The 27,607-nt window shown below is 45.6% G+C and overlaps 1 protein-coding gene across 6 annotated transcripts in view; it reads left to right on the top strand.

Annotated features, from left to right (window-relative positions):
- Nucleotides 1–15,749: 15,749 nt before the first annotated feature.
- MARK3 (microtubule affinity regulating kinase 3) overlaps nt 15,750–27,607 on the top strand; it is a 108,281-nt gene continuing 96,423 nt past the window's right edge. For 4 of the 6 annotated variants that reach the window (XM_079905767.1, XM_079905770.1, XM_079905766.1 and 1 more), the window contains exon 1: nt 15,750–16,452. In XM_079905767.1, the coding sequence (XP_079761893.1) occupies nt 16,402–16,452 (51 nt within the window). In that variant the 5' untranslated portion in view covers nt 15,750–16,401. The remainder of the gene's footprint in view (nt 16,453–27,607) is intronic. The other 2 variants (XM_079905769.1, XM_079905768.1) reach the window with 2 other exon arrangements.

Genomic DNA, 27,607 nt, shown 5'->3' with positions numbered 1-27,607 from the left:
CTTTCTGGCATGTTTTTTGAGATGGCACTGAATGTGTAGGTTAATTTCATCCAAGAGTTAATGTGCTTATAATAATGAGTCTTCTGATACGTAGAAATAGTACTATTCCACCTTTTATTTAGATATTCTTTAATTTCTCTCCGTTCTCTCATTTTCTATGCAGATGCCTTGTGTACCCTTTATATAATAGTGTATCTATTTATTTTTTATTTACTTATTTTTTGGCTGCATGGGGGCTTAGTTGCAGCACGGGCTCTTTGTTGTGGCACGTGGGCTTTAGTTGTGGTGTGCAGGTTTTTTCTCTCTCTAGTTGAGGCATGCGAGCTCAGTAGTTGTGGCGCACGGCCTTAGTTGCGCCATGGCATGTGGGATCTTAGTTCCCTGACCAGCGATCAAACCCATGTCCCCTGCATTGGAAGGCGGATTCTTTACCACTGGACCACCAGGGAAGTCCCTATATAATAGTATACCTTTTCACAAAAAATTCATTCTCTAGCTCTTTGTGACTACTTTATAGAAATACAATTTCTTTTCATATTTTGATCTTTTTTTATTAATTATTTTATTTATTTATTTTTGGCTACATTGGGTTTTCGTTGCTGCACGCAAGCTTTCTCTAGTTGCGGCGAGCGGGGTCTACTCTTCATTGTGGTGCGCAGGCTTCTCGTGGCAGTGGCTTCTCTTGTTTGTTGCAGAGCAAGGGCTCTAGGTACATGGGTTTCAGTAGTTGTGGCACGTGGGCTCAGTAGTTGTGGCTCGTGGGCTCTAGAGCACAGACTCAGTAGTTGCGGTGCACGGGCTTAGTTGCTCCGCGGCACATAGGATCTTCCCGGACCAGGGCTCGAATCCATATCCCCTGCGTTGGCAGGTGGATTCTTAACCACTGCACCATCAGGGAAGCCCCTATATTTTGATCTTATATCCAGCAGCCTTACTAAAGTCATTTATTAATTCTAATAATTTACCCACGTATTATTTTAGATTTTCTATGTACCTATTCTGTCATCTGCAAATAACGACAGTTTTATTTGTCCCTTTCCAATCCTTTTACCTTTTTTTCTTTATTCTTTCTGCACTTACTAGGAGCTCCAATGCAATCTTGAGTTAAAGCAGCCCTTGTGTTTTCTTGACGACAAGGGTAAAGCTGGGAACATTTCAACATTAGGGATGATAATGTTTGCTGCAGATCTTTGTTTAGATATTTTTTTAGCTTATTTTATTTTTAACATCTTTATTGGAGTATAATTGCTTTACAATGGTGTGTTAGTTTCTGTTTAGATATTTTTAACAGATCAAGGAAGTCCCAATCTATTCCTAGTTTGCTAGGGATATTTAAACAGTTGTTTTTCTGCATGTATTGGGATGTTCATATGATTTTTTTTTCTCCTTTATTCTACTATTTTGGTGAATTACATTGACTGATTTTTTAATGTTAAACCAAACTTGCCTTCCTAGAATAAACCCAACTTGGTTGTGACATACTATGTTTTCAATAATCACTGGACTTGGCTTATTAATATTTTATTTAGAATTTGTTTTATCCATGTTCCTAAACAATGTAACATTGGCATGTAATTCTCTTTTCTCATAATGTCCTCGTCAGACTTAGGAAAAAGGCTACAATGTCCAACTAAAACAAACTTGTGAGTGTCTCCTTTTTAAAAAAAAATTATTTTACTCAAGTACAGTTGATTTACAATGTTGTGTTAATTTCTGCTGTACACTATCCTCTCTTTCTTTTCTTTGGAAGAGTTTGTGTGAGATTAGTGTTACTTCTTTTCAAAAGTTTGGTAGGACAGGGAATTCCATGGCAGGCAAGTGGTTAGGACTCCGTGCTCTTGCTGCTGAGGGCCTGGATTCCACCCCTGGTCGGGGAACTAAGACCCCACAAGCCGTGTGGTGTGGCCAAAAAACAAAGAAAAGTTGGTAGGACACCTAGTAAAGTCATCAGGGCCTAGAATTTTCTTTGTGGGAAGGTTTTGAGGTGCAAGTTTAATTTCTTTGTTGGTTATAGGACTATTTAGATTCTCTATTTATTCTCATGCAGTTTGGTAAGGTGTATTTTTCTAGAAATTTGTCCATAGTATCTGCATTTCTAAATGTATTGTTTTAGGGACTTCCCTGGTGGCGCAGCGGTTAAGAATCCGCCTGCCAATGCAGGGGACACGGGTTCAAGCCCTGGTCTGGGAAGATCCCACATGCTGTGGAGCAGCTAAGCCCGTCTGCCACAACTACTGAAGCCCAAGCGCCTAGAGCCCGTGCTCTGCAACAAGAGAAGCCACCACAATGAGAAGCCTGACACCGCAATGAAGAGTAGCCCCCGCTCGCGGCAACTAGAGAAAGCCTGCGTGCAGCAAGGAGAACCCAACGTAGCCAAAAATAAATAAATAAATTTATTTTAAAATATATAAACAAATAAAGATTGTAACATAAATAAATAAATAAATGTATTGTTATAAAGTTCATAATACCCTCTTATTGACACTTTAATGTTTGAAGGAGCTCTAATAATGTCTTCTATTTTTACTCTTGATGTTGTTATCTGTGCTACTCTCTTTTACCGTGTTCAGTCTCCCCAGAGCTGAGACTTGTAGCTTCATTCATTCTTTCTATTGTTTGTTTTCTCCTCTGTGTTATTTCCTTTCTTCTACTTTCTTTGAGTTTAGTTCACTGTTTCTTTTAAAGCTTCTTGAGATGCTTGCTTAGGTTATAGATTTTCAGTCTTTCTTTTTCTTGTCTGAAATAATGTATATAAAGCTGAAAATAATGTGCTCTTTTGACCGTTTGGTACAACTTACCTGTAAAACTGTTCGGGCTTGCTTCAATTTCTTTAATAGTTATAGAGCTATTCATTTTCTCTTTCTTCTTCAGTAGTGATGATGTTTTAGTTTTCTAGCAATTAATTTCTTTCATATAAGCTTTAGAATTATTGACACAATTTGTTGATAGTGGTCCCTTAATTTTTTTTAATAAATTTATTTATTTATCTACCTATTTGTTTATTTTTGGCTGAGTTGGGTCTTTGTTGCTGTGCGCTGGCTTTTCTCTAATTGCAGTGAGCGGGGGCTACTCTTCGTTGCGGTGTGCCCTTAATTTTTTGTAGTATTTATTTATTTATTTTCTTAGGCTGTGCCGGGTCTTATTTGCAGCACATGGGATCTTTGCTGTGGCATGCAGGATTTTTAGTTACAGCATGTGGACTCAGTTGCGGCATGCATGCGAAATCTAGTTCCCTGACCAGGGATGGAACCTGGGCCCCCTGCATTGCAAGCGTAGAGTCTTATCACTGGACCACCAGGGAGGTCCCAGTAGTCCCTTAATTTTTTAATCCGTGCAACACTCGTGGTCATATCCTCCTTTATATTTTCTAATGTGCTATTCATGCTTTCTCTCCTTTATTCTTAGTTAACCAGGCTAGAGTTTTGCCTTTTTTCCTAGTTTTTTCAAAGAACTATTTCTTGGTTTTGTCAATTTCATTTTACCTTTGTTCTCTATTTCAGTAATTTCTGCTTTTCATTATGATCGTTTTACTTTCTTTGGGTATACTGTGTTATTTTTCTAACTACGTAATATTAACACATAGCTCATTAATTTTTAGCTCTTCCTCTTTTCTTATTTAAGCATATAAAGCTATAATTTTCTCTCTAAATGCCTCTTTTGTTGTATCCCACAAGTTTTGATGTGTAAAATTTTCATAATCATTCAATGCTACTGTTTTCTCTTGATTTCTTTGAACTATAAATTATCCCTGTGTATGTAAGTGTGTGTAGGTTTCTGTGTTTAGGGGAGTTTTAGGAAGTTTGGGGTTTTGCTGTTGTCTGTATGTTTGTTTGCCTGCCTTAGGTCTAGACTCAAGAGTTTACTTTAACAGAATCTCTTTTTGGGCTTCCCTGGCCACAGAAACCCGTTCCTACTTATTAATATTCAAGCACATCTATTATTCATCTGAGCTTGGACACGTTACACACTCCGAGTCATCCGTGCTTCTGCCCTCTTTGTGAAAGGAGGCTTTGAGTCTGGTGGTCCCACAGGGAGGGCGTGTAGGTGGGGCTCAGGGCTGACTCAGAAGCCCAGCCCTGGACAGCTCATGTCTGAGGTCGCACGAGCCGGAACAGAATTTTGTCTAACAGCTTGGCGGGCTCCAAGCTGCCTAGCCATCCCCAGCTCCTGAGCTGTCCGTGTGAAGTCAGGGAGTTATCAAGATGAAACGCTAGACCTTTGAGGGTTTCACTCCTTCAATTCTGCCCTTGTTTTTGACCTGGAATCATACTGACGGCAAATATTTTCCAAATGCAATAGTGACAACTGCTTTCCCAGCTGACATGTGCTGAGGAATATGATGAACCATCAGAATCGCTGTGATCAGCAGATGGGGAAACAGAAGTGAGGGAGGGCAGGAAGGGTCTCAGGCAGGGCCCCTCACCAGTCAGGTGCAAGGGTGGGGTGAACTTCGTCTCGTGACAGCTACTCTCTGTCAGCTTCCCACATCGAATCCATAATGAGGGACGGAAAGGTCAGTCAAGCATTAATTATGCCCTCGTGCACTGACTTCAAGACGAAGTTAAATCCATTACCAGCAAGTGAAGAATTACCTTCCTTTCTTTCAAAACCACAAAAATAGTCAATATAAACTGCATATTTTAGCCACACTTTCTTGGTCATTTTGTCACTTCAAGTTGGTGACCTTGGGCAAGTTAGTTAGTCCCACTAAGCCCGAGTACAGTAGGCTTAGTACCGGCCCTCAAAATGTCAGGTCCTGGTCTTCCCTGGTGGTGCAGTGGTTAAGAATCCACCTGCCAATGCAGGGGATGCAGGTTTGATCCCTGGTCGGTAAACTAAGATCCCACATGCGGGGGAGAGGGGAGGTGTCAACTAAGCCCGCGCGCCACAACTACTGAGCTCCCACGCCACAACGAGAGAGCCCACGCGCCGCAAACTACAGCGCCTACGCGCCCTGGAGCCCGTGCCACAACTACAGAGAGAGAAAACCCGCATGCTGCAACTAGAGAGAAGCCCGCGCACCACAACGAAAAATCCCCTGTGCCTCAACGAAGATCCTGCGTGCTGCAACTAAGACCCGACACAGCCAAAAAAGAAAGAAGGAAGGAAAGAAGGAAGGAAGGAAGGGAGGGAGGGAAGGAGGGAGGGAAAGAAAGAAAGAAACAAAGAGAGAAACAAAGGAAATAAAGATACTAAAGATTCAAATCACACAGATATAAAAAACGTTAAATAAACAAATAATAAGCATTTATTTAGCTCAGGGATGCGTAGGTAAGCTGGGTCCCTCTGCTAATCTAGGTGGGTCTAGTTGATCTCAGCTGGGTCCGTCCATTCATGCACCTGCAGTCAGCTGTGGACTGTCTGAGGGCTCCCTAGTTTAGCATGGCCTCAGCTGTGACAAGTGTCCTTTTAAGAGAAAAGCAGTGGGACGTTAGACACACAGAGAGAAGAGGAGATGGCACTGTGGCTAGAGACTGAAGTGATGTATCCACAAGGCAAGGAGCCAGCAGCCACCAGAAGCTGGAAGAGGCCAGGAAGAGATTCTCCCCTAAAGCCCCCAGAGGGAGCGTGGCCCTACCAACACCTTGATTTGGGTCTTCTGGCCTCCAGAACTGTAAGAGAATAAAGGCATGTTGTTTCAAGCCACTGTCTGTGGTCGTAGGAAACTGACATGCCGAGACCAGGGAGACCAGGGAGGATGCCGTGTGGGGCACTGTGGAGATGCTGTGGGTGCTGCGCGCTGGTCCCCAGGGGAATCCACTGTCCTGCTCGGTGGATGTGGGCCGCTGGGGTTTTCTCCTGTCCAGACCCAGCTGATGCCCCTTCCCGCACCAGAGTGAGCCCAGGTCTGGCAGGCCCCAGGCAGCCCCTGGGAGGTCAGAGGTGGAAGAGCTGCCATCTCTCCAGCACCTCTCACTGGCGAGTCCCTGGCGAGTCCCTGGTGAGTCCCTGGCTTCTGCTTCCTCCTGGTCCGCTGAGGGGTTAACCACGCGAGCAAACTCAGGCTCCTTCCTCTGAGCTCTGATGAATAAGTCAACTACTCATCACTCAATTTCATTTTCATTTTCTCACTGCCCAAATTCAGGGGCCCCAGATCCTTAAGTCTGTAAAAGTCCACTGGAGCCCAGGGCTGGCTGCTGCTGGGGTGTAATCTGGGGCAGGAGACCCACCTCCAAGTGAGCTCAGACACTCCCCAGGTCCCACGCAGACTCCGGGGCACAGATGGAGTCGAGTTCTGGTATCAGCGTTTACCAGCTGGGGGAGCTCGGCAAACTGCTTAACCTTTAGGAGTATCAGTTTTCTCGTCTGTAAAATGGGAATTCATTCGCTGCAGGAGAGGCCAGGAAGATAAGAGGGAAGGCAGGCAGGTTGATGGGCCTTCCCATATACCACAGACAGTTGATGGAGGGTGAGGTTGGGAATACCTGTAGGAGGGGGCAACCTGGGAGTCACTGGGGCCTTGTGTGGAGATGGTGGGGACAGTCTGACCTCAGCAACAATGCAAGAGAAGGGAACCAAAGGCTGGGGGCAGGGAACAAACAAGGGTCCCCTGTTTTATTTTATTTTAAAAATATTTTTTGCCGCCTGTGGGATCTTCATTGTGGCATGCGGGATCTTTAGTTGCGGCATGTGGGCTCTTAGTTGAGGCATGCGGGATCTAGTTCCCTAACCAGGGATCGAACCGAGACCCCCTGCATTGGGAGCGTGGAGTCTTAACCACTGGACCACCAGGGAAGTCCCAAGGGTCCCCTGTTTTAGAACATGGAGAAAGGCATCGGTTGGTGCCTGAGGGGAAGGGTCTGTAGGGAGGGAGAGGGTACAGAGGAAAGAGGGGCCGAGGATCCAGGGAGGGTCCAAGGAAGGTTTGAGGGGGCCGGAAGGATTTAAGCCCAGACTCCCCAGATATGCAGGGAAGTAGAAGAAAAAGGTGGCCCTCCATAGGGCCCAGGGCTATCCGTGGGGTCTCCCAGCCATGAGGCATTAAACAGGTGTACGGTGCAGGCTGGTGGGTGGGTTGTTGCTGCTTCTCTGACCCTCAGTATCCTCTGGGGCAGACACGGCTCACCCCAGTATTTGCCCTTCCCCTCCTGCCCCAAGGAGCTCCAACCCAGAAAGGGAGGAGGTGTGCCAAGACCAGGGGCCACCCCCTTCCTCCTCTGGTGGCTCACCAGCCGCATGGGGTGGGGTGAAGCCCACCCTTACAACGAGTTCGATCTGGCAGCTTTAAACTGGGCCAGACTTTCAACAACTGAAAATGTCCAGAAAGTTAGGAATTCAACAGTACTCTGCTGAAAACAGGGAGCAGAGAAAAACAGATTTATAGTCATGCCTCCTACTGAGTTTATATTCCTGAATAAATGTAGTTACAATAATAACAAATTCCCTGGTGGTCCAGTGGTTAGGACTCGGTGCTTTCACTGCCTGGGGCCTGGGTTCAGTTCCTGGTCGGGGAACTAAGATCCGGAGAAAAAACCAACCAACCAACCAACCAACCAAAACGTAGTTACAATAATAATAATGTTGCAAGAGGTATTATGTCTTTCTTCCCCACACTCCATTTTTACTAGATGGAAATTATGACACAAAATAGGTCCCGGGTTATTGCATTTGATGTCTGACAGCGATCTTAGAAGTAACGTGTCCAAAACTGAACCGGATTTATTTCTGTTGCCATCCCCCAGCGCCCCTCCCTCAACCACGTCTCCCCCATCTCAGGAAATGCTACTGGGAGCCAGCCTCAGTCCCTCTTTTTCTGTCTCCCCAAGCATCCAGTCCATCAGCAAGTCCTGCAGTCCTGACAGGGATAAGCTCTCCCAAATCTGACCTGGCACGACCGCCCCGGCCCCAGCTCCCTCTTCACTCCTGGCTGTGCAGGAGTTTCCTCACCAGGCCTGCAGCTTCCCTCTCAGCCCCTCCACACCCGCCGGAGGGTCATTTTATTTTCTTTTTGGCCAACATTTGTTCATGATTTTTATTTTTTAATAAAAACTGAATAGAACTGCAATTCCCCTCCTAGATGTATACCTAAAAGAATTGAAAACGGGTACTCACACGGGTATGTGGGTACACATGGCCATTGCAGCCCTATTCACAGTAGCCAAAAAGTAGCCAAATGGCTATGAATGGATGAACGGATAAACACAATGTGGTCTATCTGTACAACGCACTACCATTCAGCCACGAAAAAGAAGGAAGTACTGATACATACCACAATGTGGATGACCCTTGAAAACATTGTCCTTAATGAAAGAGGCAAGACACAGAGGATCAAATTATGTCTGGTTCCACTGATATCTGAACTATCCAGCATAGGCAAATCCAGAGACAGAACACAGATCGGTGGCTGTCAGGGGTTGGGGGGAGGGGGTGAGAGAAACTGCTTAACAGGGTGTGGGTGTTATTTTGGGGTGATGGAGATGTTTTGGAACTAGACAGACATGGTGCTTACACAGCCTTGCCAGTGTACTAAATGCCCCTGAATTGTTCACTTGAAAATTGTTAATTTTATGTTCTGTGAATTTCACATCAATAAGTTATTTTTTTTCATTGACAGGTACATCTCAAGTATTGGTCAGGAGCTGTGATACACAAACGCTCCTGTACTTGCTTCTCGTTTCCCTCTTCCTCCGCTAAAGGTAAGCACTGTACCGCTACCCTGATTTGGGGGGTTTATCACCCCCTTAACGTTTTTTTCAATTGTTTTACCCCCTATGTTTGCATCCTGAAACAATATGTTGGTTTTACATGTTTTTGTTTCTGCAGTTTGCATAAATGGAATCATGCTTTATATAGTCTATATGAACTGTTTTTGTACTCAAGAACTGTGATTCATCCACGTCGCTCTGCATAGTTGCAATAAAGTTCTCTCTGCTGTATACTGTTTCTTGGTGTGAACATGCTATATTCTTTATTCACACAGATAGTGGACAACTAGGTTGTTTCTAGGGTTTTCATATTACAAATGGCAATGTGGTAATATTTTTATGCATGTCCCCTGTGCACATGGTCAGAAGGTTCTTTAGGGTAAATACTGTGGATGGTATCGCTGGGTTGCAGGGGATACACAACTTCAAGCGTACTCACTGATGCCAGATTGTTTCCCAAGATGTCGATTGTATTCATTTTTGCCAAGGAACCAATTTTTGGCTTTGTTGGTCCTCTGTGTGGTGTATGTGTTGCATCTCATAATTTTCTGCTCTGGCCTTTTTTTATCAATTTCCACTCCTCCCAGCAGCGTCTTAGAGTGCCTTTTGCTCCACATACCCAGCAACACTTGCTTTTGTCTGACTGTTTCTGGTGGCTGTTGCATGGTAACTCATTATGGTCTTGGTTTGCGTTTGCATTAACAAATCAGTTTCAGCATTTGTTCTTACATTTATTGACCACTGTGAAGTGCCTGCTTTTATGCCTTCCCCCTGCCTTTATGTCTCTTCCATATTCATATTATGTTATTTATCTTACTAAATTGTAGACATTCTTTTTTTTTTTTTTAAGTCTTTCTTTCTTTATTTTTGGCTGCATTGGGTCTTCGTTGCTGTGCGCGGGCTTTCTCTACTTGTGGCGAGCAGGGGTTACTCTTCGTTGCAGTGCGCGGGCTTCTCATTGCGGTGGCTTCTCTTGTTGCGGAGCATGGGCTCTAGGCACACGGGCTTCAGTAGTTGTGGCTCGTGGGCTCTAGAGCGCGGGCTCAGTAGTTGTGGCGCACGGGCTTAGTTGCTCCGCGGCATGTGCGATCTTCCCGGACCAGGGCTCGAAGCCGTGTCCCCTGCGTTGGCAGGCGGATTCTTAACCACTGCGCCACCAGGGAAGCCCCAATTGTAGACATTCTTTACGGAGTATGGATATGAATCCTTTATCAGTTACATCTTCTCTCGATTTGAGGTTTGTATTTTCACCTTCTTGATATTTTCAAAAACAGAAATTGTTATAGGGTGGAGGGGAGCTTTTTTGTAACTGTATGTTCCTTTGCAACTTTTAAATGTTGCACCATGTGCATCTATTACCAAAAGAAAAAAACTGAATAAAATTTGAATTAAAACAAAAGAGCTAGGGAACGCCCTGGTGTTCCAGTGGTTAGGACTCCATGCTTCCACTGCAGGGGGTGCAGCTTCGATCCCTGGTCGGGAAACTAAGATCCCACATGCCACGGGGCAACTAAGCCCGCATGCCACAACTAGAGAGCCTGAGTGCCGCAACTACAGAGCCCACGCAACGCAACGAAAGAGCCCGTGTGCTGCAACTAAGACCCGACACAGCCAAAAATAAATAAATAAATATTTAAACAAAGAGCTAGTTTCTATCACTTTACCCTGATTAAATTTTTTATTAGTTATTGTCTTGAAATTATATTATTTTTGAGTTCTTTTACATGTATCCTGTAAGTGACGCTTAAGAACTTTAACTTTTTCTGTTCACAGCTATATCCCCAGTGCTTAAACCACTGCTTTGCATAAGGCAGGTGCTCACCTAACACTGTGGAAGAAAGGAACAGAGGAAAGAGAGTGGGGAAGGATAGAGGGCCACCCTTAAGGGCTAACACGGCTTTTTGTGGGGGTCCCGTGGCTCCAAGGGTTGGGCAGGAACCTATATAATGGAAGAAATATTCTTTCCTCTGACAGAGCTTAGACTTAAAAGTTATGATTTGTATTTGGGAGATTTGTATTTTGGGGGGATGTTTACTTTAATAGGACAACCCTAAAGGAAGGGGCAGATATGATGCTCCAGGAGAGAGCAGGTTTTATTTACCCACTCATCCTTTTTCTCCTTCATTCTTTTGTTGCCCATCTGTCTTTGCCGCCAGCATGGTGTCAGAGCCACCAGAGTGGAATCTGAGGGCATTGCTTTCTGCCCTGGGCAGCTTGAGCACGCCTCCTGCCCTTCCTGAGTTTCCATGTTCCTGTCTGCAAAATAGAGGCAATAATACAAACACCAACACCTTTTGTATTGCAGCACCCCTTACCAAGCTCGTTTGTACCCATTACCTCCTCTAACGAGCTCAGTGCCCAGTGAGCTAGGTGAAACTGGATGGGAGGAGGAGTGACACTCTGACGCGCAGCCATGTGTGGCCTGGTAAACCTTGACCTATGTCTACAGATTCCAAGTCCTGTGCTCATCCAGGGGAGAACTGAGAAGTGCAGCTGCCCGGGAAGGAGGGTCCTCTCTGCGCTGGGAGGGTGGAATCTGCACACGCATGCTGGCTATTCGCTGGGCATTATCTCCATGGATCCCCACAGCAACCAGGGGTGGAAGGTTCTAGTATTCCCATTTGACCGATTAAGAAATTGAGCCTTAGGACTTCCCTGGTGGTCCAGTGGCTAAGACGCTGTGCTCCCAATGCAGGGGGCCAGGGTTCAATCCCCGCTCGGGGAACTAGATTCCGCATGCCGCAAGGAAGATCCCACATGCTGCAACTAAGACCCAGCGCAGCCAAATTAATTAATTATTTCAAAAAAAGAAATTGAGCCTCAAACACATGAAGTGATTTGCCAAGGTCACCTAGCATTCAGGGTCATAGCCAGGGTTGAGACCCAGGGTTGAAACTCCAGAGCCCTTGCTTTCCTACCACCTCTGTTGTCTCCATAGACCTTTGGATACAGTTCTAAACAGTGGGTTTTCCCAGCTCAGAGCCGAGTGGACGGAGGAAAGGGCCTGCACAGAGAGCTCCACTGTCAGGATATAGGAATGATACCCAACAGAAGGTCATATACGTGTCCTTCTGTACCTAGATCTGGATCTATAATCTCCAACAAATGAGAGAATAGAACATTTCAATAGCCTGGGGCTGCTAAGTGCCCGGGCAGGTGGCCCTTTCTATCCCCATATCCCCCAAGGCCATCCCAATATTGCAGTGCATCATGGGAACTGATAAAAGGACTATGAGTCCTTCATAAAAGCTGAAAATTTCAGAATAGTGTGTTTAGGAAGGCTGGGAAGTCTGTGATCCATCTCAGAAACAGTCCATCCACAATTATCCTGAAAAGATACAGTACTGTGGAAGAGAGAAGGGTGGAAAACCCCTGACAGATCTATGCTGGGTTTCAAACTGGGCCCTCCTCAGAGCTAAGCAAACGGACTAGAATGCCCTCCACTTACCCAGAACAAAAGGAACCAATCACCACTAGACAACTGGAGGGAAGAGCACAGCTTTGGAGTCCGATCACGGCTGTTCTGTGAACTGTGCCGACGTGGGACAAGTTACAGCCTCTCTCTGAGCACTGGCTGACACCTCCCTCACCGGGCTGGTGCAGTTAGTGGTCTTACCATAGGTGCTTGGTGCATTGCCAATAGAGCTGGAGCACAGTAAATGTACTCAAAATGGAACTCAGTAAACGTACTATGACCTCAGGCAGCAAAAATCAAGGATTCTGGGAGTGGGGGAATGTTCACTGGGAGCTAGTCTGAGAAGGTCCCATAGAAGAAGTAAGACGACAGGGCCTTGTAACAATAGGGAAGATTCAACTAGACCAGAAGCCATCCCAGGCAGAACAGCAGGGACAAGTCTTGGATGTGAGAATTCCTAAACTGCCTGCTGGCCCTCACAGAGGAAAACAATGGCCCCAATGGGGTGAAGGAGACCAGAGCAGTGAATTAAAAGAATAGCAGCATGTCTGCTCTGACCCCCGGTATGTTGGGGAGCAGCTTGGGGAAGCTGGGGAGGGTGGAGTCTGGAATGGACTTTATATTTCCCTGGGTGGCAGCCTCTAAGCATCTGTGGCCTATTTGGGGGCACACCTGTCCCTGCCTCCAGGCATGATGACCCCCAGATGTCCCACAATTATCATACCCCTTCTCTTCTTGGCTTTATTTATTCTCAGTGCTCAGCTCTCTGCTCCCTATCAATTACACAACAACAACACACACATGCACACACATGCTGAGGAATGGATCCTGGATCCCAGCAGTTCCCACACCTTCTCAAAGGGGAGTTGTGCTTGTGAATGCTGTGGTGTGATGGTCAGGCAGAAGCAGGCCTCTCCACCTCTGTCCAAACTAGATGTGGTGCAGAGAACACAGGCCCAGGGGTCAGGAGATCTGACCACTTGACATGATAGTCTTGGTTAGGAATGCACTGGGCTGCAAGTAACAGACAGCCTAAACTCTCATGGCTTAAACAAATGGGGACTTATTTTTCTTGCATAAGAAGTCCAGAGGAGAGCAATCTCAGGACTAGTGCAGTTACTCGTTCTTTCTGGTGCTGGGATGGGGTGGGTGCTAAACAGATCTCCCCACCACATGCCCATAGTAGCTGTGGAGCAAGGACATAGGTCTGGGGCTTCTGAAATCTGGGCCCCATTCTGGCTCTGCTGCTAACCAGCTGTCAACTTCAGACAAGTCACTTCACCTCTTTGAGGCTCAGTTTCTCTTTTGTCCTAAAGCAGCAAGGGTAGGACTAGATTATCTTCAGTTTCTTACCTCTCAGGATGACCTTCCTCCTTGACATGAAAGTAGGCACTACCTAAGCACATACACAACTTGGTATATTTAGTTATGTCTTTTCAGTTTAAGGAGGCTGAAATAGAACCTATTTTAATATGATGATAGGAAACAGGAATATGAAAAAGGACAGAAGAAGGGATTCCAGGAAAACTTCCAGGTCCTGTGCTTCCATTCCTTCCAGACCATAGATCCACAGAAGTACATATTTCAGGCTACAGAGGGTCCTTCAGACAGAATAATGTGTTGTTTTTTCTTTTCTTTTCTTTTTTCTCCTCCTCCTCCTCTCCAGTTTTCACATAACATGTACGCCTTATCTCCCATTTCCAGCTCCTTATGGTACCATGATATCATTTGACATAAGCGCTATGAAAAGTTCAAAGTGTTTCTTTAATTCTAGCCTTTATGAAAACCAGAAGCATCTTGAGTTAAGTACTGTCAGTTTCACTTCCTACCTCTTGGCATTCACTGACTCATTATTTAATGTGTGGCTTCAGTGAAAAAAGCATCAAGGTGGAAACCTCACCCCCAGCCACTTCTCTGGCCAATGTGGAATGTTCTGAATCATCCAAACCCTTTCTCTCAGCTCCTGCCCAAGGCTGAAACCCTTTTGTGGGTCCTCTGCGTGTTTTCCCAGCTGACCTAGTTGACATTCCTGTCATCAGGAGTGCCATGCTGTGTCTAAACCTGGCCTGGCCCCTGCCTACCCCTCCAGTCTCACCTCTCACCTCTTGACATTGACCTAAACCCACCATGTTGTTCCTCATCTGTACAGGCCATCCTGCTTGGCATTCCTTTCCACCCATCCTCACCTAGCTAACTCGACTCATGCTTCTAGATTCAGCATAACCACCACTCTTCCAGGAAGCTTCCTTGACCCAACTCCCCAAGTTGGGCTAAGTGTCCCTTCAGGGACTCCCACAATCTTGTGCTCACCCACATTTCATTTGAACTGTGTGAAACACACATTTAACTAACAAGAATTCAACCATCTCTGCTTGGCCAAAGAGGGAGAAAGAGAAGGACATTTTAAACAGGGCTGTCCTTGGTCCAGTGAACACTTTCCTGAGAGGGAGAGATGCAAGCCCTGACTGCATCTTAGTCCTCACATGGGAATGATTCTGGTGTTTAAAGACGTATATGTCTCACAGAGCAGGAAATGTCCCAGACATAGCAAGAGGAGTCACATCCTGGGGGACCAAAAGAGAAAACATTAAAAATAGAAAAAGAAAAGCAAGACATACCCACTACAAGGGCTTATCTGTTACGAAAGTTTTAGGATATAGGTTCAAATCCCAGCTTTGCGGCTAACCAACTTGGGTACTTTGGTCAAGTCACTGTAACCTGTTTAGACTTGGGATCACAAGGTGTGTCTGTCCATCTTACAGGGTTACTCTGAGGCTTAAATGAGGTAACATGTAATGTACCCACAAGGTAGACTCTCAGTAACAGTTCATGTTACTCCAGACCATTCCGCTCTTCCTCCTCAGAACCCTGCACCAAAGCATTCCATCCAACGCTGGCTCGGCTCTAGGCAGGTCCTCGGGAGACATTCAGAGGCTCCAGAGCAAGGAAGTCTTCTAGGGGAGGTTCCATTTCCAACGTCCCAGTCTGCAAGCGTCCACCGAGCTCCGCCCCAAGGTGGAGCATCCGTCCACTGAGCATCTGAGCATCCGACCCGGGGTTTGAAGTCTGGTTATAAATCCCCTACAGGCATTTAGGCGGTGATCCCAGGAGGCTTCTAGGGCTCCCCGCCACCTTCTAGCGCTCTTCCTTACGAAAGGCTTTTAGCTGGGTCCGGGTACATCTCCCTCCTGACCGCGAGCTCCTTGAGGGCAGGACGCGTCTGCCGCCTTCGGGATGCTGAGCCCAGCCCCGGCTGCTCAGAGCCGGAGGCAGGAAGGGTGATTTGAGTCCTCGGCTCCCGGGTCACCGTTAACGATGCAGGAACTCGGCTCCTCCCCACAGCCCCGGCCCTATAATTGCTGTTATATCTCGATTTGGGGCAGCGCGGTCCCAGCTTTTGAGGGACGCTACCTCAGCTTTTGCATACAGCAGGCCCTCGATCAACACGATAAGTATCAATCCAGCAGTCAAGCTCAGGCCGCCGCCCAGGGCCGTTTGCCGGCTCTTTCACGGGTGCCGCGTGCTCTGGACGCTGGGAACCCGCCGCCCCCGCTGCCCGCCGGGACCCGCCAGCCCTGCCCAGCCTCGGGCGCCGCCCCCTCGGCTCTAGACCAGGCCGAGTCACCCCTAGCAACAGCAGCCGGGCCAGCTTCCTCGGGCCGCGCTAATTGGCTGGACTCCGGGAGGCGGCGGTGCCGTCACTTCCGGCATCCGGAGGCAGCAAAGGAAGCCGAGGGGCGGCCATCTTGGGTCCGTGAGGCTCGGAGGTGCTGGGGGCGGCGGTGTCGGTGGCCACTGGGCGGAGGCTGAGGCGGAAAGCGAGCCGGAGGGAGAAGAACAGCCGGGTGCAGGCGCCGCCTCCGCAGCCCCATCCATGGTCGGCGCCCGCAGCCCGCGGGGACCTGTCTTGCACTCCACCTCCTCTACATCCTCCTCTTCTTCAGGGGCCGCCGGCGGCGCTGTGTGGAGGCTCCGGCGCTGAAATCCGCGGCGCGACGGGCGGGGGCGGAGGAGGAGGCGAGGGGGTCCGGGCCCGCGGGGCGCCCGGAGGCGCGGGGACGCCAGTGGGCCGACCCGCAGCCCGCCGCCGCCGGCCCGGCCCCGCCACCGCCGCCCGCGGGGCTCCTCGGCGCGGCCGCCGGGGCCGGGGGAGCATGAGCCCCGCGACCCGCCGGGGGACGGCCCGGGCCCGACCCGGGATCTAGACGGCCGTGGGGGAGGGGAGCCGCCCTGCAGCGGCGCCGCTCCGGAACCGCCGGGCCCTCGACGCCGCTTCTCCGGCCCCCGGGACCGCGCTGATTTGTTTCACCCTCGCGTTGTGCAGAAGTGAAGTGAAGTAAAATGTCCACTAGGACCCCGCTGCCGACGGTGAATGAACGGGACACTGAGAACGTGAGTAACCTAGGCGACTGCCCCGGGCCAGGTCTGCGCGCGCCGTCCCCGGGAGCGCGGCCGCAGCCCTCGCCTCGCCGCCGGCGGGTCCCCAGGCCGCGGCGCTCTGGGCCCGGTGGATGGCCATGGGCCCCGGGAGGCGGCCTCGGCGGCCCGTTTCCCGAGCGCGCGGGCCGGGGAAGTGCATCCGCGATTACGCCGGGGGCTCGCTTCGTAGCGAACCCTGAGGGCTGCAGCGTGGCCGGCCGGTGGCCGCGCGGTGGTCTCTCCGAGCGTGTGTCGGGTCCCCGCAGTGTACAGGGCTTATTTCCACTAAATTCACCTTTTAAATTAGGTAGGCATCTCATGAGAGGCTGTCGGGTTAAAAACACGTTTGTGGTGTTGATTAAACGCAATTAATTGGATCGAGTGGACTGTCCGTCATGCCTCGTTCTTTAAGTTGTCTCGAACTAAATTTAGTGACTGTCACTAAACTAAGTGACAGTCACTAAAACTAGGTGCGCACTGAGGAATCTTCTCGGCCCCCTTCGATGCAACTCCGAAGCTGTTCAGAAGTTCTTGGAGAGAGCTCAGACTTTGTCGAGGAGTAGCCCCGTTTCCTTACGAATCTGTTTTGAAGGAGCTGGTTAAGCACATTTCAGAGGAGGATGTGTAGTCAAGCAGCCCTGCCACCCACTGCCTAGCGGAGGGCCACCCACTCTGGGCTTAACTTTCCCCCTTCCCCAAAAGAAGTTGGCTTAGATGCGCTCTTAGGTCCATTCTGGCACTCACATTCTGTGATTCTGTAAAAGGAACCTTTGATTTTGTTCACGTAAACCTTTTCAGAAGGCCAGGAACAGCAAGCAGTTTTAGGGCCTGACAACTTGTAGTAGAAATTCCACTGGAGAAATGTTGACTCTGTCCAAGTGCATTCTGAACTCTTCTCTAGCACTGGCTTCAGGACTGTTCCAAGCTACCTGTGAGTTGTCTTCTGTTAAAAACAAAAATATCTAAAAAATAACTCGTAGAGAAACTTCACTGGCCTTTTATTTTAAGTGTTATGAGGTAATTCCTGGCAAGAAAATGCTATCACTTAGGAAAAGCTTCCTGGCTCTGCCTGTTTTCATGCTTTCAATTACGTCCTGAGACCTTGTGGCCTAGTGGTATCAAATGCCTTCATTTTAATCTTCAGAATGCCACTTGTTTGCTGGATAGCTGTCAGATGATTTAATCTGTTTATGTAAACCTTGGTCTAAGGCATCCCTCCAGTATATTAAGGTGTGGTATTTAATGCTCTTTAACCTGGTAAATAAGTGGTACAGTGGTGTATGTTTCTTTACCTGAGATGGATTAGAAAGTTACATAAAAAGTAGTAGAAAATCTAGACTAGGTGAGTCAGTGAACTTATTTTCTCATAGACCCTTTGAAGAACCTAATTCTTACTTCATCATTTTGTTGTTCTTTGACTACCCTGTCGGGCAGAGCAAGCAAAAAAGTGAGTTGATTAGCTTTGATCATTGACTTCCATTGCAAAATCTTACATTGAACCAGAGCAGGAGCTCCGTACTTACTGAATAAACTGAAGCCAGAAACAATCATAGCAGGTTTGTTATAATGAAGGATTTACACCAAATGGGTCTTTACCTTGTTCTCTGTTGAATTTGTTGAATTATGGTGTAGTCTTTTTGTGTCGTTAGGAATTACTAACTTTAAAAACAATGTAGGGTATGGAGTATGCCTTTATTCTCATGGAATGTATTTAAAATTGAATTTTTGACAGTGCTAAAATAGAGGTTTGTAGCACATCATTGCATTAGTTCACCATGCCCTGTTTTTAACTCCGGCATTGACATGTTCCGGAAGTAGTTGTGTATCTTTTACAGTGTGGTGCCCTTGTGCCAGTGTTACACGTCTGGCATATACCATATTATTTACCTACCACTACTGAACTGCTAAGTGTTAGACTTCCTGCCAATCGAGTGATGAGGGTTCAAGAATGAATGGGAGTTCTCAGTCTGTTGGGCATCTCTTTTGTTAAAGTTGGGTGTATTGAGATAGAACATTCCCTCTTTTTAAGTGTACAGTTTGATGAGTTTTGACAAATGTATAGTCGCATAATCACTATCGCGGCCAAGTTAGAGGATGTTTCCATTGCCTAAGAAGGTCCCTTGTGTCTCTTTACAGTCAATCCCCTCTCCCTTCCCCCAGCCCCTGGCAACTACTGATCGGTTATCTGTCTCTATAGTTTTACCTTTTCTAGAACGTTTTTAAATGGAGTCAGAGAGCATGTAATCTTGTGTGTAGCATCTTTCACTTGGCATAATGCTTTTGAGATTTATTCATGTTTGTGTGTGTATCAGTAGTTCACTCCTTTTTATTGCTGAGTAGTAATGAACTCATTGTTTGGATGTACCGGTTTTTTTAAATCCATTCACCAGTTGATGGACATTTTGGCTGATATGACAAATAGCTTTGTCTTTATATTTTGTAAAAAGACTCTCCATTTTGCTTACCCTAGGAATCTTATTTAAATTTTAAGTAAATATAATTGTGGTAAGAATTTTGCTTATAGATCAGGAATAATAAAAGACAGATAATTTGCAAGAAGAATGTTATCTTCATGCTAGTACACTACTCTATTTTCAGTTGTTTGATTTCCAGATGTGAGTATTCACCATTAGCTGATAGGTGTATAAAAAGATAAACTGGGGCTTCCCTGGTGGCGCAGTGGTTGAGAGTACGCCTGCCAATGCAGGGGACACAGGTTCGTGCCCCGGTCCGGGAAGATCCCACATACCGCGCAGCGGCTGGGCCCGTGAGCCATGGCTGCTGGGCCTGCGCGTCCGGAGCCTGTGCTCCGGAACGGGAGAGGCCACAACAGTGAGAGGCCCGCATACCGCAAAAAAAAAAAAAAAAAAAAAAAAAAAAAAAAGATAAAACTGTTATCAAATCATTTTAAAACTCAGAAGGACTAGTCAAACAGTCAGACCTAATGAGGATGTTGAGGCTCAGAGAGATGACAGGAGCTGCTTGTGACTACTCACTGTTTAGCAGCAGAGCCTGTACTAGACCTCAGGTCTCCATCTCAATCCTCTCTGCTTTTTTGTGTAGCAGACTGTTTCTCAAAAGCTATGTACTAATTATTCAACTAGGGAGATGTAGTTGTACCAATACACAGAGTATAATTAAAATTAGACTTCTAAAAATGTTTTGCTATGGAAAATTTCAAACAAATAAAGAGAATTTAATAAGTATTTATCAATGGTTCTCAACTGGGGACAATTTTGCCACGCCCCCCCCCCAGTGGACATTTGACAATGGCTGGAGACATTGTTGGTTGTCACAACTGAAGAGCGTTGCTACTGACCAGAAATGCAGCTAAACATTTTACAGTACATAGGACAGTGCCCCCTGGCCCCTCAACAAAGAAATATTTGGCCCAAAATGTCAAGAGTGCCAGGGTTGGGAAACCCTGGTATCTAGTTAGCCCCCACCATGTACTCAACAGCTTAATGACCAGACTTCTTTTATTTGTTCTCTCCCCAAGAAGCAAGCTCAGTACATCATATCATTTCATCTCCAAAGCTTTTAGAAGAGATAAACCTTCTTTAAAAAATGTAACCTTAATCCCTTTATCATAATTTTTTAATATCAAATATCCAATCAGTGCTTGTTTCCTCAGTTGTCTTTTTTTAAAAAACACTTTGTTCAAATTAGAATAAATCTTGCTTCCATATATTGTAGATGGCTAATATGTGAAACAAGATGCTTTTTTAAATTTATTTTTTAAATTCTTCACAGATGAGTCTTTTTTTAAATAAAATATGTATTTAGTTGCACCGGGTCTTAGTTGCGGCATGCATGTGGGATCTAGTTCCCTGACCAGGGATTGAACCCGGGTATTGGAAGTGCGGAGCCTTAGCCAGTGGACCACCAGGGAAGTCCTCAAGATGCTTTTTTTTTTTTTTTTTTTTTTTGGCTGAGTTGGGTCTTAGTTGCGGCATGCAAGATCTTTTCTTGTGGTGCGTGGGCTCTTCGTTGTGGTGGGCGGGCTTCTTTGTAGTTGTGGTGTGCGGGTTTTCTCTTCTCCAGTTTTGGTGCTCGGGCTCCAGGGCACTTGGGCTCTGTAGTTTGCCGCACGCGGGCTCTCTTGTTGAGGTGCGCGAACTCAGTAGTTGTGGTGCGGGGCCCAGCTGCCCCACCGCATGTGGGATCCTAGTTTCCCGACCTGCGTTCCCTGCATTGCAAGGTGGATTATCTACCACTGGACCATCAGGGAAGTCCCCCAGGATGCTTTTTTTTAAAGGCAACAAAAAAGTTTGCATTTTAGCTTATGTTCTACAGTTGACTTGTATAGAGGTCATGGACAAATCCTGTTTGTGTACTGGCAAAATTAGAAATGTATTTTTCACTTACATTTCAAAGCATATGACATTTTGTAAGTAAGCCTGGGTTATTTGCCAAAGGTACCAGAGGTCCTGGAGGGCTTTGCCAATTTAGCAGCTCCTGGTGTGTGTGCACACCATGTACTTACTTATTATTAGTTAATGCAGACAGTCATCAGAATTCCTTATCTCTGTGAAATAAATAAACTGATGGTGTTATTGTGTAGCCAGCTGTTGGTTGTATGAGACTATTAACCTGTTAAGATCTGACTGCCTGCTATGTGTATGACACTGTGCTAGGCGCCGTAGAGGATATACCTAGGAACCATATCACTCCCCTGCCTTAGGACTTCCTAGTCCCTGCAGAACAAAGCACCCTGAGCTCTGTGAAACTAGTCTGTAAACTCTCAAACTGGAACAAACACCACAGTCACCTGGAGGGCTTATGAAAGCACTGATTGCTGGGCCTCACCCGCAGACCTTGATTCTACCTTCGGGGCCCTAGAGTTTACATTTCTAACAAGTTACCAGGTGATGTTGATGCTGCAGATCCAGGAACCACACTTTAAAGAATTGCTATCTTAGTATTCAGTGAAGACTTGCTGACTAAACAGTGTTCCTTTAGATTGTATTATGACTAAAGAAAAGAGATTTCAATGGTTTCAATAACATTTTCAGTTTCTTTGAGTTTTTTCTTGTGTGTGTGACTGCATTGGGTCTTGCTGCGCGCAGGCTTTCTCTAGTTGCAGCAAGCAGGGGCTACTCTTTGTTGTGGTGCGTGGGCTTCTCGTTGCGGTGGCTTCTCTTGTTGCGGAGCATGGGCTCTAGGCGCACAGGCTTCAGTAGTTGTAGCGTGAGGGCTCAGTAGTTGTGGCGCGCAGGCTCAGTAGTTGTGGTGCACGGGCTTAGTTGCTCCGCAGCATGTGGGGTCTTCCCGGACCAGGGTTTGAACCTGTGTCCCCTGCATTGGCAGGTGGATTCTTAGCCACTGTGCCACCAGGGAAGCCCTCCTTGAGTTTTTAAAGTTGGTTCTTTGTAGGGAAGTGTGGTTATGGAGAATAAAAATAGTTACTATTTTTGATCACTAACTATAATATCAGGCAACAATACTAAGTACTTTATATAATATTTCATTTAAAATATGTAATATGGGACTTCCCTGGCGGTCCAGCAGTTAAGACTTCGCCTTCCAATGCAGGTGGGGGTGTGGGTTCGATCCCTGGTCGGGGAGCTAAGATCCCACATGCCTCGTGCCAAAAAACCAAAACATAAAACAGAAACAATATTGTAATAAATTCAATAAAGACTTTAAAAATGGTCCACATCAAAAAAATCTTTAAAAAAATAAGTAATATGATTTCATTTAATCTTCCTAACTTCCAAGCACAACTATCTATTGAATCAAGGTGTTTGGGCGTTTTTTAAAAAAAAGTTGATCTCTGAAGAATATTTTTTATTGGGTCAAAGTGTTTGGGAAAAGGTCTTATTCAATTACAGAGTTGTTTTCATTTCTTTTTTATGTAAATTAGATAAAGGTGGAAATTTTCCATGAGTAGAATATTGGTCGTTTTGATTGTGTAGTGCATGAGTATTTATATTGTAATTACTTATAAACGACTCATAAACAGTTTAATATAAATTAATAGTCCCTGTTATCTTTTTTTTTCTTTCTTTTTTGCCTGCGTTGGGTCTTTGTTGCCGCGAGTGGACTTTCTCTAGTTGCCGTGAGCTGGGGCTACTCTTGGTTGTGGTGCGCGGGCTTCTCATTGCTGTGGCTTCTCTTGTCGCGGAGCATGGGCTCTAGGCGCACGGGCTTCAGTAGCTGGGGCTCGTGGGCTCAGTAGTTGTGGCTCACAGGCTCTAGAGCGCAGGCTCAGTAGTTGTGGTGCACGGGCTTAGTTGCTCTGCAGCATGTGGGATCTTCCTCGACCAGGGCTTCAACCCGTGTCCCCTGCGTTGGCAGGCGGATTCTTAACCACTGAGCCACCAGGGAAGTCCTAATAGTCCCTGTTATCTTTAATTTCAGAGAGGATTGTTCTGGATTCTAAAACGTAGCCAATTTTTTTTTTTCCCGTCTGTGCCGGGTCTTAGTTGCGGCATGCGGAATCTTTTAGTTGTGACGTGTGGGATCTAGTTCCCTGACCAGGGATTGAACCCGAGCCCACTGCGTTGGGAGCACAGAGTCTTAGCCACTGGACCACCGGGGAAGTCCCCATAGCCAAATTTTATCCCTGGAATTTGTTTCCAAGCTGGAAATAAGAGTCAGGGAGTACAGCTGCTTCTGATCACCATTGGGAGGACTGAAGCAGAAATTCACTTGTCTCACATCCATTTTAAACTTTCAAAATAAACAAAGAGAAAACAAATCTCTTCCCTGGCAATCTCCCAGCTTTAATGTTGTCTTACGTAGGAATTTAAAGAATGTGCTTGGAGTTGGTCTGCAAGTAGTAATAAGGGGTTTGTGCTGACCCACATGCACCTGCCTGAACAGTAATTGAGAGGGCAGAAGTTGGCACTGCAAGAAAATGACGTTTTTGGGGGGAGTCCAACTTTTTCTTCAAGCTAGAGTTCTTTAGCACTGCACTTTAGTCACCTGAGCTGCTTGGCCATGGTTAGTCTTATACAGTCTTATGCAGACTAGATAAGGCATTGTTCTGTGGGTTACCTGGGATCTTGGTGTTCAGAATTGAAGCTTGAATAAAGCTTGAGATGTTTTGTTTGTATTTCATGCTAATAGTTAGGTGTTGCTTGGAGGTGGAGTTGAAATATTGTGGGGTTTGTATTATGGACATTTTACATGAAAATCTGTATTGGAAGAATTTAACATGAAGTTCAAGTAAGCTGAACCAAAGGTTTTATTCCAGAATTTTATATAACCCCATTCTTTCTGTAGTCAGTACCTTTATGACTTCATTGAGTACAGTAGCAGACTAGCATGAGGGTCCTGGAGAGGAGCAGACCTAGAACCATTTCCTAGCACAGCCTTTTGCCCTTAGCCTTGCCATTCTTTGTCTAGAAGAATAATCTAAGCTGGGCAAGCAGCTTTTGTTGTTCAAGGTACTTGAGGTGTTTTTGATGGCATTCTGTTCACGTATTGTCTCCACCTCTTTCCTTGTCTTCCTTCCCTTGTGTAGCCCTTGCCTACCCTAGGCCTGCCTTGGTATTCATAGGCACGTGTTAGCTTTACTAGTGGAATGGATTAAAGGAACTTATATTTTCTTTTCTTAAAAGAAGGTTGCCTTCTAGACATTAAGGATATTCAATGATAAAGAACCTTCTACATACCATGGTAATGTATTCTAGTTGCTTTTTCCATTTCTGTTAATTTAGGCCAGGTGCTTAACATTTATATCCTGCTTATTGTATAGTTGTCCTACTTATTACTGCTGTGGAACTAGCCAGTCCACAACTTAGTAGTGTAAAACAACAAGTGTTTCATTATACTCACAGATTTTGTGTGAGGAATTCAGATGGGAATGGTTTATGGCTGGGACTTCAGTTTGGGGGAATAACGAAAGGCTGGGGGATTTGAGTAGCTGGGCTGGAAGATCCACATCCTAAGACCGCTTCTTCACTCACATATCTGGCACCTTGGCAGGTATTGTTAAAAGGCTGGGCTCAGCTGAGACTTGGCCAGAGTGGCTACATGGGCCTCTCCAGCATGGAGACTCCAGTGTGATCGGACACATGAGGTGGCTCCGTGTTTCAGCAAACAAGACAGAAGCTGCTTGCCTTTTATGACCTTGCCTCAGAAGTCACATAGTATCACTTCTGCCATTTATTCTTAAAACGTTAGAGCAGTCATGGGCACCCAGATTCAAGTGGAAGGGACATAGACCTTTCCCTGTAATGGGAGGTATGTCAAAGGCTTTGGGCTCATGTTTTCCAACCACTATAATAGTAACTCTTTGGGTTTATAATCTGACCTAGCATTTTTTGTGTGACCTTGGACAAGTTATTTAACTTCTTCATGCCCCAGTTACCTCATCTATAAAGTGGGATTGGTAGTAGTAATGACCTCATAGGGCTGTTATAAGAATAAGGTCTTCCATGCTGTGGCCTCCCTTACCTCTGTCCTCATCTCCTACCTCTCCGCACCCACTACATTCATAGACCCAGGTGTCTTCTTGCTGTTCTTTGAACACACCAGGGACACTCCAACCTCAGTGCCTTGACATTGGCTCTTCTCTTTGAACACTTTTCTTCCAGATATCCACATGGCTAACTGTCTCACCTTCTCCTCTTTTCAAACATCAGCTCAGTGAGTCTTACTCTGACCATCTGTGGCCCTCCCAACCTTCCTAATCCTGATCTGGGTTTTTTTTTCCATTGCATTGTTACCTTTAACATATTATATAATTTGCATATTTCTTATGTTTATTGTATTTTGTCAGTTTCCTCTGGTGTACTGAAAGCTCCCTGAGAGCAGGAATATTTGTTTTGTTTATTAATACTATTTCAAATACCTAGAACATGCTGGTCATTTATTACAGATGAAGAGTAAATAAATATTGGTCGAATTAGTGATTAAATTAGACAATGTGTAAAGCATTTAGAATGGTGCCTGATTCATAATAAGTAATAGCTAAATGTTAGCCATCATTCGTGGTTTGTTTACTGGTCTTTTCATCTCTCATCTCTATGTTGTCATTTCTCTCATTCTGTGTCCTGTATCTTCAGCCTCTTCCCTCAGTAGTTCCAATGAATTCATCTTCTTTCTCCTTTCTTAAAACCTCAGATAGCTTTCTTAAAGGGAGGCTTGATGGAAAGAGTCTGGGCTTAGAAGTGAGGGATAAAGTGGGAGCCTAGGACTGTGGTTGAGGGAGAGATTCTGAAGACACTTCTGAGGAATGGTGGACCAGATGAGGAGCCAAAAAGTAGGAGCAACAAAACATAAGAGAAATTGGGATTTGGAGTTACAGGTTTGTGTTTGAAACCGGTCTTCAAATACAAGTCACTTAACTATGGGCAAGTTAATTACTTGTCTGTGCTTCATTTAAAAAATTTTAATAATTAAAAACTTTAATTGATATAATCAACATATAACATTGTATTAGTTTCAGGTGTGCAACATAATGATTTGATATTTGTATATTTTGTGAAATGATCACCACAATAAGTCTAGTTAACAGTTAACATCCATCTCCACATATAATTACAGGCTTTTTTTTTTCTGTTCATGAGAATTAAAAAATCTCTCTTAGCAACTTTCAAATATATAATACAGTATTACTAACTATGGTCACCATGCTGTATATTACATCTTTTTTATTTAACAAAAGAGAATAACACCATCTATTCAGGGTTGTTGTGATTGAAGAAACTAACATGTATAAAGTGCTTGGCCCAGTCTACTCCATATAATGGGGGTTCTTCAAATGTTAATTCCCTCTTGAGATAGGTTTTGTAGTGTTATTCTAGAAAACTGGATAATCTAAACTCTTTGGTTTAGTATTCAAAGTTCTTGACCCACTTCTCTGTCTTTTTTTTTTTAACTGTTCACCTATATAAACTTAACACTACAGCCAAACAATTCTCCTTGGCTGTCTCTTCATCTAGCAGTTTCACAGCTGCTGGTTGCCAGGTCCTGTGTACTAAGAATACAGAGATTAGATAATTCTTACCCTCAAGGAGCTCATTGTCAAGTACTTTAGTGTAGGAATTAACTAAGCTAAGCAAGGGGATGCAAGACAGAGAAGTACCAGCCTAGTCAAGAACATAAAGGTAAGAAATTGCCAGCAATCATGATGTCAAGGAACTAAAGCCATTTTGTTTTTCAGTGTTAGCGGCATATGAAAGAGTTGTGAGAGGTGAAACTGGCTAGACTTGAAGGTTAAGGGAGGTTCCCCGTCTCCCCCCCCCGAATCCCCCAAGCTTTTTAAGCTTTCCTTGTGCTGGTGCCTGGCTTGAAATGGCCTTCATCTTTCATTAGAACTCTACTACTTGTCCATCAAAGTCTCCATCCCTTTTTTTCCTTCATCTCGCCCAAATGTGATCATACCCTCTGAGTGCTTAGAGCTGCATTGTCCAGCACACGTGGCTACTGAGCACTTGAAATGTGGCTAGTCTGAATTAAGATGTCTTGTGAGTATAAAATATATACTATTTCAAAGACAGTATGAAAAAAGGAATGTAAATCTTACTCTTTTTATATTATGTGTTGAAACATTTGGGAATATATTGGGTTAAATAAACTATTATCAAAATTAACCTATTTTCATGTTTTTTTTTAAATTTATGTTATTTTTTATTTTATTTTTGGCTACGTTGGGTCTTCATTGCTGCGCGCGAGCTTTCCTCTAGTTGTGGCAAGCAGGAGCTACTCTTTGTTGCAGGGCGCGGGCTTCTCATTGTGGTGGCTTCTCTTGTTGCAGAGCATGGGCTCTAGGCGCATGGGCTTCAGTAGTTGTGGCTCGTGGGCTCTAGAGTGCAGACTCAGTAGTTGTGGCACACAGGCTTAGTTGCTCCGCAGCATGTGGGATCTTCCCGGACCAGGGCTCGAACCCGTGTCCCCTGCATTGGCAGGCGGATTCTTTTTTTTTTTTTTTTTTTTTTTTTTTTTGGCGGTATCCGAGCTTCTCACTGTTGTGCCTCTCCCGTTGCGGAGCACAGGCTCCGGACACGCAGGCTCAGCGGCCATGGCTCACGGGCCCAGCCGCTCCGCGGCATGTGGGATCTTCCCAGACCCGGGCACAAACCTGTGCCCCCTGCATTGGCAGGCGGACTCTCAACCACTGCGCCACCAGGGAAGTCCGGCAGGTGGATTCTTAACCAGTGCACCACCAGGGAAG

This window comes from Stenella coeruleoalba, assembly GCF_951394435.1.
Source record: "Stenella coeruleoalba genome assembly, chromosome: 2".
NCBI lineage: Eukaryota > Metazoa > Chordata > Mammalia > Artiodactyla > Delphinidae > Stenella > Stenella coeruleoalba.
This window is presented reverse-complemented; position numbering and strand designations above follow the sequence as displayed.